The sequence below is a fragment of the Pezoporus flaviventris genome, unplaced genomic scaffold (genome assembly GCF_033815535.1).
Source record: "Pezoporus flaviventris isolate CSIRO_AGI_PZ_B2104156 unplaced genomic scaffold, CSIRO_AGI_Pfla_v1 ptg000031l, whole genome shotgun sequence".
NCBI classification, from domain to species: Eukaryota; Metazoa; Chordata; class Aves; order Psittaciformes; family Psittacidae; genus Pezoporus; species Pezoporus flaviventris.
This window is the reverse complement of record NW_026892579.1, coordinates 1,571,478-1,583,507: the sequence shown is the minus strand read 5'-3', so window position 1 is coordinate 1,583,507 and position 12,030 is coordinate 1,571,478. Positions and strand designations below refer to the sequence as shown.

Sequence of the window (12,030 nt, the reverse complement as noted above, 5' to 3'; positions counted from 1 at the left end):
ATAAAATTGACAAATTACAAAAAAGTTTCAACTCAGCAAGTCTGATTCTATATATATATATATTTAGGGCCTGATAAATACAGTATATTTTTCTTTAAGCATATTAAGTAATGTTTTATATTCTGATTCTGGGCAATTTTTCCTACTAATCTGTTAAAATACCAAAGAAAGACTTCAGCAAAGATTACGTGCATGCTCCATACATATCTGAAAGGAGGAAATTAAATGCGCCTAGGAAAGGTCTTCTGCAAAGAACTAACAGCCAGGTCAGCATACACGGTGCACTGCCAGTTTTGTTCTCTGACAAATCCTAACATGGTAACAAAGAGCTTTCATTTTCTTCCCAGTCAGAAAGATGAAGTGTCTGATACTGGGCTGTGTTGGCCTGTGGTAAAAAGGAGCTAACAATACTGGAAATGACAACTGTGTTATCACAGTAGGAGTAGATAAAACTGGCTGATGGTAGCACATGAGGTGGTGTATGTCATCACAATTGTATCACTGAATAAAAGAAACATTTCTCGCAGCAGTCACAGCCTGAAAGACACTTCAGTCAAGGGAAAATAATTGATTTACCTTTCTTCTCCCCATCCTTTTTCACAGCAGCTGAAACAGAAACAAAAATACTGTATTTTCACAATTGAAGTTAATAATATGTAATATCAGTGAAAATAATTCAAACACGCACGCATATATAGCGTGCATGTCACAAACCATACATAATTATGCAATATAGAAATAGATCTCTTTGCCAGATGAAGAAACTGATAATCAGAAAGATAGAGTGTTTTCTCACAGACACCTGGCTCTGCTGTTCATGAGAGAAAAATCCAGCTTTCTATATTCTCATACTTCTTTAGTCACAAAGTCATTTTTCATCCCAGACACTAATACTGGGAAATAGAGGCACAGAGTGAATATTTCAAAATCAATAATTTGAATGGGAAGGCATGAAGGTGTAAGGAGAGTTCAGAGGAAGGCTATGAAGATCCTTTGTTTAAGAGAAATATGTGCTTTTTTGCTATTAAAGCTTGTGGTGGTAAACAGATGAGTAAAAAAAACACCTGACATAATGTTCAGGTTTCTAAGCCTTTACCTAACATGAGGATTTACAAGACCTGATTATGCTGCGATCCCATCTGCAAATCCTACAGCATAAGTTTTGTGGAAAGGAAGATTGAAAAGAGACCAGAAGGAAACTGCTGCTTTAAACTTTAACCCCAGTTTAAATAACAGGGAATTATTTCCCCAGAGAAAGCTGTGCTGTGTGAGCAGTATTCAAAATCTGGAGACAAAATATAAGTCCCCCAAAAGCCATCTTGGGATTCCAAGCAAATAGTGCATGTATCTACAGTGGGTACTGAGGTATCTAAAGTGGGAGAATCACCTGCGAGAATGAAAATAAAGTTTTAGTATCTCAGGAATGTGCCCAGCAGTAGAAAAAAGTTTTCTTGCCTAGACTTAGTGGTACCAGATAAGGTTTCCAGGATACGGCCCTCCGCTTTCCTAAGTGATATTGCATAGCAAAGCTGTGAAGCATGCCATTCGCAAAACTGTCATTACTACAGATTTAGTACTTTTTCCCCCAAGAAGATGCTATAGAACCCGCCATGGTTTTAGAAAGGCATGCTTACACTGTCACTTTAAGTGTGTTAGAGGGACCCCCAAATCAGCAGAAACCCCAAATGTCAAGACTGGGTAGGGCTTATAAGCAAACATGCAAATGCACCCCTGTGCTTCTGATTTCTGTCCTGCCATCTTATGGGATGTGCCTCACCATGGTTCTGGGCCTGAGGCAAGCACAAGCAGAGCAAAGTCCTTTCGGGCCTGCAACTCCTCTTACATCTATCCAATGTCTATGATTATCCTCTTGTGACATCTGTTTGAAATTTCACCTTGGCCACACTTTTTCTGAGGGAATATATTGTAAATACTCAACAAATCTTAAACGACAGAGAAACCTTCTTCTGACTACTGTTGCCAATAGCATTGTTCTGATCAAATCCTGATAGCCAAATTTAAGATGACAGGGAATAAATGAAAAAGAGCCATCCTCTTTTCTACTGCTGGGCACATTCTTGAGATACTAAAATGCCATCCTTTACATTGCTCTTTCAGAAGCAGAGCAATATATCTAAAGTGCAGCAAAAAGATGGATAGATTACCCAAAGAATTTGGTCTACAACTGATCAAGAGCCAGATTACCTGCTGAGAACAAATGTGAGTAATATATTGTAGCTGGGAAGGAAAGGACATGAAATAAAGTAGAATGATGAACTAGAAAATGTGATGCTCTGATATGAGAGATGCTCTTGGCTGTGTTTTTTTTTTTTTACCTTGATTATTTGGAGAAAGAGCAAATTCTTAAGTCAACTATTTATTTTATTTTTTGCACTGTACTGATGAGGGGTATCATCTTATCCTTGAATTAGAATTTTCTATCTACAAACCTGTTCAAAGAAGACTGTGTTAATGGCCTTAAATCACAGTCTTCGTTTCCTAGCACTATCCAAATCCAGTTGCACACTTCCATTTAATATAGATATGGTACAAAGCAAAATATGCACATCAAGGATACATATCACATTTTCAAGGATCATGAATCCAGATTGACAACTGCTCCAGAAACTGGAAGTGAGCACCATCATCCTTTATGTTTTGGGAATGGTAGAAAAAATTCTTATGAACCATGATGGACCTTGTTCAAAGTAATAAGTATTTTTATGGGGGGGGGGGGGTGGGAATTAGTTTCAGAATGGTTCTATTGTTTTTAACTTTTATCAGAACTTGAAACTAGATCACCAGAAGTTCTTTAATCCCATAGACAGTGATGATTCCGAGGGACCTTTTTTTTTTTTAACTATTCAGCAAACAGGAACATTTCTGAAATATTGAAAATAATTAGAAAAGACCAAAAATCTTGAAAACACTGTTTCCTATTCAACAATAGCCCGTTCCATGTAGCTTTGTGATGTAGCAGGAGCCAGGAACAGATATTTAGTCTAAATATTGCCAAATAAGTGATTTCTTCCAGAAATTCTCCTGTTATTTTTCTTATAACAAGCAATTAGTTCCATCCTGACACATGAAATTTAACTCCCTTTCTAAACTTACAATAATTAATTATGAAAATTTGAACTATGAAAACTGCCATTTTGTATAGATATCCAGTTCCTCTGTGGTGTTTTTGAAGATCCCTTGACTTCGATTTGTGATCTTCAATTTTATCATGGTCAGACTAATTAATCTAAAAGGTAATCTGGATTTTTCCTATTTGCCTTTCTGTGAGACATTTGTTGTGCTTTCCTAGCCCACTCTAGCACTTACATGATAAGTAACCTTTGTCGACAACACTCCAGACAAGGTGCATCTTTGATTTGTGCAATGGTGTTTTTCCTAATACATCTACATATGGAAGAAAGTTCTTCACTGGCTTGTCTGCATTAGTATTGAAGTCTTTTCCTAAATTTACATGCTTAATTTAGAGATAAATTCTTCTTTAATATTTTCCCTCCAGTATATATTTCATCTATTGACATTAAATTTTCTTTGCCATCACGCTGTCCATTCACCTTGTAAATTCAGTGTATCACAGCCCCTTCTGATCCTGAATTCTTTAACTATGTCATATGAAAATTTCATTACATTACTATTTCTATCTTTGCCTGTTAATTAAGGAATATAACATGAATCCAGACATGGAATCATAAGCAATTCTGTAAACTGGTTGCAAGATTTAAATGAATCAATTGTTTTCTGCTTCCTAATCAGATATTTATTTCCTTAAATACTGTTCCTCTTAGGCAGCAGCAATTTAGTTTCTGCAGTAATTCCTATACTGCAACTTCCCAAAGACCTATTTAAACCATCCCACAAATGCTGTGCTTATTACTCTATTAAAATATTTAAAACACTATTAGTAAGATATAATTTCCTTTTGCAGATACCATGCAGGCTATATCTCTGTGATGTGATTTTCCAGATACTTGTTTTTGTTCTGATTTTAATTATGACTTCACCACTTTTCTGACTCAGTTTAAAATCTCTGAATAACCCTGATGTAATTTAACATATAGTATTTACCCTGACACACTTAGAGAATAGTTGATTTGGCTGAAGTTGGCGGAAGTTTTGCTTACGTTAATTTGGTTATAGACATGTAAGTTGCAGTCAAACAAGGTCAAATGCAGGCTCATTCCCTGCTTCAGGTACTCTGTGATAACTGTTCATATATATGCATACTTCTAAGCTGAAGTGAAAACCACCTCATGTAGAGAGCTAGAGCAAAGCAGCTGGCATTCACTAAGTTGATACTGTCTTTGCCCATCTCACCATAAATTGTCCATCTGTTCATAGCCTGAGAAGTAGGTAATGGTTTAAAATATTTAAGAACTGTATGAAGTGCTGCATCTTTCTCAGGTCTTCCTAACAAATATTTTATATCTCTGTTCCAGTCTTTCTGAGTTTAGGATTTCTCCTATCCATGTCAAGAAAAATTTTAATCATGTCAAGAAGCCACAGTTAAAAGAACCAGTATACTTAACAACAGAGAGAAATTAGCCTTTAAATTTGTTGGCGCATCTGTGTTTAGAATTATTCCCATTCATTGGCAGGAAACACCTTTCTTACCCCTTTCATCCTTTGGGCCAGGTTTTAATGAGCAGGCTTGGAGAAATAATTTCTTATTCAATTATCTTGATGCATTTTATTATTAGTGGTCAAGGAAGATGTTGCAGTCAAATTAGCAACCTAGCTATCCTTTTTATCCTAATTTGTAAGAAATAGCTGCCAGACCTAGTAATTCACTAGATAACCCCCAAAAAAATTTTACAGTGTTTTCATTACCAGCAATGCCTTAATGAGAATACACAAACACATTATCTAGAATTAAAGCAATACAAGTGTGCAAGCTCTGCTTCAGATTATCAGGATTCACACTGCATGGTTTATCAGGCCCCCTGTGAAGTCACTGGATAGAGGTGGTAAGAGGGTGGATACTGAGCTAGTCACCTTTGTGTGTGGAGTCAGGTCCAGCCTATCATCAACAACTAAGTCATACTGACTACTGGCAGAAACCTGACTTCTCCCATCCCTGTTTGAGTCCTTGATACCTAAAATGTATGAGGATTAATCCAAGCACAATCCCAAGGACAGGCACAAATCTCTGAAAATATCACAAAAGGCCAGCGAGTGGGGTAGAGCCACTCAGGGATCTGATCTCTCTGCTGCATCAGGGGGTGCAAATCTCTCTCTGACAATCTCACTTTTCAGAGAGAGTTCCCGAAGTACAAAATGTTTTTTGAGAGGGACAGTTTTCCCCTAGATCTGTGCAAAGAAAAGTGTATTTGGCAGTTAACCAGAGGGAGCCTGACTATGTCAGCTGTGGAGAAGCACATTGTCTCAATCAGAGACAATCCTGGTTTCTGATCTAAAATATTGTGTGAAACAATACTGTGCAACAAGAATTTTGATTTATTGTGTAAGCATATATAAATAAAAAGTTCTAGATATGCACTTAGAGGACTTTTCAGACTGCTGTTATAGAGATCTGGGAGTCCCAGCATATAACAGTCCCTACCTCCAGGAAATACCTTAAGTGTCAGCAGACATTCATTTACAAACCTGTTTTGACTATTGAATGTGTATTTCCACATATATATGCAGATGCTACTTATTCAGCTTGAACATTTTCCTTTAAATAAATATATATAAAAAATCAAACCATAAGGACAGAGTTACACTTCATAGTTTTCTGTAAAACATGCTTCATCTTTAACTTATATAAACTGCTTTCTGGAATGAAAATCTTATCTTTCATAGAATGGTATTAATTCATATTACATGTGTTATGTTTGTTCTTTTTATCTTGTTTTCTAATGTTTATTGAAGATTTTTCACAAAGGAGTGCTAACTCACAGTAGGAATAACTCCCACTATGACTCAGTCTTGGTATTTATGTATCTGTCATTATCTTACTGTCTGACTTTTAGAGCTCTGATGCTTTCTTGAAGTATTTCTTATTGACAGTGTTCAGCAATAATATTCTGTAATGGACAGACTGTTTGAACAGGCTGATACTGCAATTTTTATACACCTATTATATCTACCTTACATTTAGCCTCTCTATTATTTAAGATTTTCTATTTCAATTCTATATCCAGCTTGTATGGATTTGACTTTCACATTTCAAAAATATTGTCTTAACAAAGGGGTTACACAGTAGCCACTTCTAGAAATGCAATTTACAATGGATTTGACAGATCTCTGTAAAATGGCATGTCCTAATCAAATCACTGCTGTTTCTTAAGGTGTGTTTTGGTTGGATAGTTCATACTGAGTTGCCCACTAAAAAAGCTTCCTGTGTACTCTCAGTTGGTTAAAAAAAAAGTAGAACCAGTGCTTATAAACATGACCTCCTGCTTGCGCTTCTTTACAGGGCAACAGCCACAGAGCACTTTTCCCTACAGAGGCTTTTCTCAAACTGTCTGCCTGATCTATGCACCGTGTCACTTAACGTTGTTAAAAAAAAGAAGTTTAGTGAAGCACAGCATCCCACACGGATGCTTAAAGCCACTTTACGCATTGGGACTACACTCTTCTGACAAAATGTCAATGTCTTGTCATACATATTCAGTGTTATGGAGTTAGTTGTATTTGCTTTTGGATGTGCTGCATTTCTATGAATCCCATCAGCTAAGAAATGGCATATGAACATCTGTCACATGGAACAGAAAAGACAAAACCAATTTTTAAAAACCTGCAGCCACTAAGCTGAACTGCCTTCAAAGTGAGCTTGTGTAACACTTGCTGTGTCATGGACATCTATGACTAGAAAATGACGGAATCCTTTTGCAAACACTAAGGTGGCGTCACTATACCCATGTATGCAAACTGAGACCTTCCCACTCAAGTTGTACTTTTCTGTTGTAGTCTTGCTCAAGGGGCCTTGAAAGATCTGCAGTCCTGCTATGAACAGTTACTTTACAGATCTAAGATATACAGGACTTAAAAAAAGCCAGTTGGCCTGATTGTGTGTCTGACAACATCTAATCCAAACATTCTAAGTTCTTATAGAGCCAGCTAGAGTAAAAAAGAAATGCTTTCACTGCTGTGGGATATGAGTTGCTCTCAGTGAGCTTGCGCAAGGCATCGAGTACATCCACAGGAGACATGCAAGGCTGTGCGCCAGCCACCAGGAAAAAGTGGAGAGAGTAGTGAGCATCTCATGTAGGAAGCTGGTAAAGGCTGTGCAGACTCAGCGTAGTCACCTCTAAATTATGGCATTGCTTATCCAAATATCCTGCTGCTACTATAAAACTCCATCAGTTCTAGTTCAGACTTCATCCAAGCCATTAATTCTTTATCAGAATAATCACAGGTGTCTCTAATGTAATCTTGTACTTCAGTGGAGTTAAAGTCAGCATACTGCAGTAAACATTCAGATCTTGGGTTTTGTGTCTTGAAAAGCAGGAACTATAAGACTGTGAGAAGACACAACAACACAGTACACCCTGTTGACTAAAGTAAACTGAAAAAAATGGTACAGTAATAGGTCCCTAGTTTTCTAATGTCCATGATCTTGGGCTGGCAACCCAGGTTCATCTACTTTGACTACATCAAAGAGTTTCAGGCTGTTTAAGCCCTATTTACTTTTGTAACACTAACAAAGCATTCTCTTTGCTTCAGAATGGTACAACTGCGCAAAGTAATAACGGATTTCTCCTATTCTGCTGTATACTATCTACATACACTACTGAAAAAACTGCACTTAAAAATTTGCAAATATTACCTTTCAGAACTTTGTCAGAGAAAATGTTGCCTCATTATTTCCAGTGATCCTTAGGGCAAATCTAAAGGTAGGGAGTATAATTGTCTGAAGTATTTTCTAAACCGACTTGAAGTTTTTAACATTGACTACTATATTCCCATGACTCAGCTGACTGTTATTAGTTAGCAAGTTATTACATTTTCTTACTCATGTTAAATTATTTACACATTCAACCCGACAGACTGCTTTTTGTTGAGCAAGTGCTGTTTAATCAATATGCAAATAGTGTCAAAGTAAAACTAAGTTTTGTTTGAATTTAGTTGATATGAATAAATAAACATGAAAGTAGTTGAGTAATTATAATTACAGTTTTATCATTTCCTAAAAAATGCCTAGCATTTGACAGGTATTACAAATTGTAATTGATTTTTATTTGATGGCTACTGCTAATGTTTCTTCTAATGAAGAAACACCAAAGCACAATCAAACAATGTGTTATAGAAGAAAATTAAAATTCAATCTGACATGACAACTTTAAACAGAATAAATGACTCAAAAATTAAGATTAAAAAAATAAGTTCTCATAACTTTGGGGTCTATAAAGTTCTACTGCTACAACTTGCTTGTTTAGCCCCAAATGTATCTCTCATTTATCAGCCAGGTAAAAAGAATGTCCAGCAGAAAAGGATGCCATTCAATGATATTTATGTATGGCTAAGTGCAGAAACTAGGATTTCATTTGGGAATACTTGCACAATGGACTTATTTTCTCAACTGTATCTTATGATAAGGCTCAGCACAACTTGGAATTGTTACCTTTTTCTTTAGCCATAGTTGAAGCCTTCATTTCTTTTCCTTTTGAAGAGTCTGGAAGAGATATCCAACGCAAAAAAGGAAGCAGAAAATAAGTAGCATAAGTATACACTGTGCCCAATATAAGAAACATGCATAACACCAGATCAACCAAATATGCAAAACAGGTAAGTGTTAAGAATTAGAATTTCTGTTTAATAAGAACCTCAGCTAAAGATTTGAAAGCAAACCAAACAAAATTCCTACTATATTACCTGACAAAATTTCTGCAATTCAAATTATGCATTCATTCCCGTGCAGCCTATCATTTCAGCTTGTCATGTGTATTCGGCAACGGCTCTGTTACTAATTCACTCAGAATAGACTAGCATTCCCACTGTAATACTGGCTGTGCAGGTCAGAGTGTTTAAAGAACACCACAGAAGGCTTATGACTTTAGTATTTCTGATTCATGTCAGACACTGCTCCTTTCAATATTTCAGATTTATTAAGTGAGTAGAAGCTAGGTTTAGTTCCTTTTCACCAAAAGCTTGTAATTCAAAATATATCAAAACTGCACCAGCAGGTCCTTTCATGAGGACAACTGGTTATTTCCCAGCCACATAATGATAAGACATTACCCTTTTCCTTTAATGCTGCTGGAGGCTTCACATCTTTTCTTTTACCAGTCTCTGGAAAGAAACATTTAACATTTATCACAAGTCAGGTTAGAGAAATAAGATGACACTTGAAAAGAAAACAAGTCAAACAATTTGATATGTAGAGAGCAAAAAGGATGTGATAATTAAATGGATTTAACAGCACGGAAATAAAGAACAGGGCAAAACAACAAGGTCATTCATTCATCTTTTTAGACTTGGATATGCAAAATAATAATTCTTCAATATGTCATTAATTTCTTCACATTTTGAGGAAATCGTTAATCTGTCTTTTAAGTGGGAAATGAAGAATAATAACTTACAAAGAGGAAAGCAATTCTATACAGCAGTTGGCATCAAAAGATTTTTCTTTTGCTGAACCCAAAGAAAAAAATAATCCACACTGATATAATTAAAATATTAGGAACACTATTTTTGAAAGCCAGAGGCTGCTGATAAAGTGAAGTGGGAACTTTTTTATTCAGGAGTGACAAAAGGACCAGTTACTCATTCAGGATTCCATTATTCTTTCGATATCAAAGACACCATATGGGTATTGCCTGTGAACAGGATTTCACTTCCTGCATATATATAGCCTTTTAAAATCACAGGCAAGCTGGTTGTAAAATAAGAGCAGTGTTCATCCTTTGAATGTACATTCATATGTTTTATGTCACAACGAATAGTTCGAGAACATCACCGTATCTAATTTTTCTGCGCTGTATGACAAAGTATTAAAGGAGATGAGAAAAAAAACACTGATGTTCTAGTTCTTTCTTTCTTCTACTTGACAAGGCAGAATCCAAGGACCAAAGACAATTCAGAAGTTGGCTAAGCAGAAATAAAAGTAAACTATAATATTGTTATGGAGCCCAGGTGAGATGCATGGACTGACAGCAGTGACAAACAGAAGAATCCTGAGCCTCAAGTGGCACCCCGGTTTCATTCCCCAGAGTTTTCACAAGGACTAATACATTCCTCGCAGAAGTGCATCAAATTCTGCTTCATGTCTATTCAATACTCTGCACTATACCAGCCATAATCTGGACTTTATGGAGTATATCCAGCTTCCAAAAAAAATGAGACTCTGTCACAAGTTGGACCTCAGATGTGCCTTTATAGTTCAGGAACCATAAGCAGTTCTGTTAGCCTTTGCTGCGTCCGTTAAATTTTTGAGCTGTCCCAGTACTCTCCAGAAAGACTGTTCAATGCATGTCACATTGCAACAAGTAAGGTTTCCTCCAAATACACACTACCGAATAATCCATGACCTCTGCATGCACAGCTTGTAGGCCAGCCTTCTGTAACTGAAACGATTAGAAACATATATGTCCGTGCAGCCATCAAATTGGGAAAAAACCCTGACATATCGGTCACGCTCAAGCACCTGGATCTGTCAGTAACCTCAGCCTGTCTCATTCTCAGTCAACTGTATTCTTGAGACATAGCCACATGTCCAAGTTTAGCCTACTCCATAGTGGGAATGTCCCCACTATGAGTTTTTAGACAATTCACTTTTGACAGATTAACATTCAAAGATGAACATTTTTGATTAACATTCAAAAATAGATTTTAATATTTCCCCCAGGATGCAAATTCAAATCTCTGCATGTAAAAGAAGCCCAGGTAGTTACTAGGAATCCTAATGTGAATCTGTAGAGTACAAAGGTCGTTAAAAACAATACAATGGATAAAATAATCTAAACATGAATCAGGATGGGTTTGATTCTCTATCCTTGTATACTCCTACTCAAGACCTCCTTCTAGCACTGAATAGCTGTTCTGATACGATTAACTTCTGAATTTCTTGACTTCTTCACTTACCTTTTTCCTTTGATCCCTCTGGATTCTTGGGATTTTTTCCTTTCAAATAGTCTGTAGGGAGATAATAAAGTTTTTGAGACTTAGAAGACAGGACTGCCCCTTCACAATTAAAAAAAAAAAAGACAAATATTTAAAAATTAAAACTAAAATTCTGAACATAAGTGAACACCTAATACATTTTAAGGTGCAATAATGTTAGTACAAAATGCAAGAGTAGAAGTTACTGTAGATCACTGTTTGTAGAGTTTTCACAGGAAGGAGAAATTGGAAAGGAGAAGGGGAAAATGCAAGTCATGACACAGGATTATGAATTCTTAGGGTTTTATCTAAAACTTCATGAAGACAGAAGGGATTGTCATGTTTTCTGTGGTTGTCTGAAGCCTAAATTTTAACCTTAGTCCTTCAGGGACCATGTATTCAGGACCAGCAAGCACAGGAAAAACATACATTATATTACATAAACAACTAATTATTTTTTTTAAATTATGTAATAGCCTTCTGACCTCTTCAGTGTATGCAGCAGGGAATATTAGGAGGAAATACAGTTTTCCAAAGTGAGGAAGTAATTTCATAGGCTTATGAATATATGTGGTTTGAGTGAGAGTATATCACAGGTTGAAGGGTGCTGTGTAGATGCTGAGTAGACCATTGCACTCCATCTGACAGGATATAGCACCTAAGCATCTAGAAAAAAACATGCCATTTATTCCAAATGAAAGTTCACCAAATCTTCAGTGAAACAGATAAAGCTGAAAGAAGATCCTTTCCAAAATAAATTTAACTCTGATCATCCTCCTGGCTGCCATGGTAGCAGGATGTGATCCCACATACCCATCTGGCTTTAAGTGTGAGTTGTAACAGAAAAAGTTCACTTCTAAGATGGCTGAATTTGTAGGAAAAATCAGATGTTCAGGGATAGGTACTTAAATTAGGAGCCTGGTCTTCACAGGAGCAGGTAGACTCCTTCAGGGGATTGAAAATTCACTT

General features: G+C 36.4%; 1 protein-coding gene across 3 annotated transcripts in view; it reads right to left on the bottom strand.

Moving 5' to 3' along the window:
- Window positions 1-12,030, bottom strand: part of LOC133272638 (triadin-like) — a 95,458-nt gene that overhangs the window by 26,478 nt on the left and 56,950 nt on the right. For all 3 annotated transcript variants that reach the window (XM_061460001.1, XM_061460000.1, XM_061459999.1), the window contains 4 exons: window positions 11,044-11,094; window positions 9,202-9,252; window positions 8,585-8,635; window positions 577-606 (listed from right to left, as the gene is read on the bottom strand). In XM_061460001.1, the coding sequence (XP_061315985.1) occupies window positions 577-606; window positions 8,585-8,635; window positions 9,202-9,252; window positions 11,044-11,094 (183 nt within the window). The remainder of the gene's footprint in view (window positions 1-576; window positions 607-8,584; window positions 8,636-9,201; window positions 9,253-11,043; window positions 11,095-12,030) is intronic.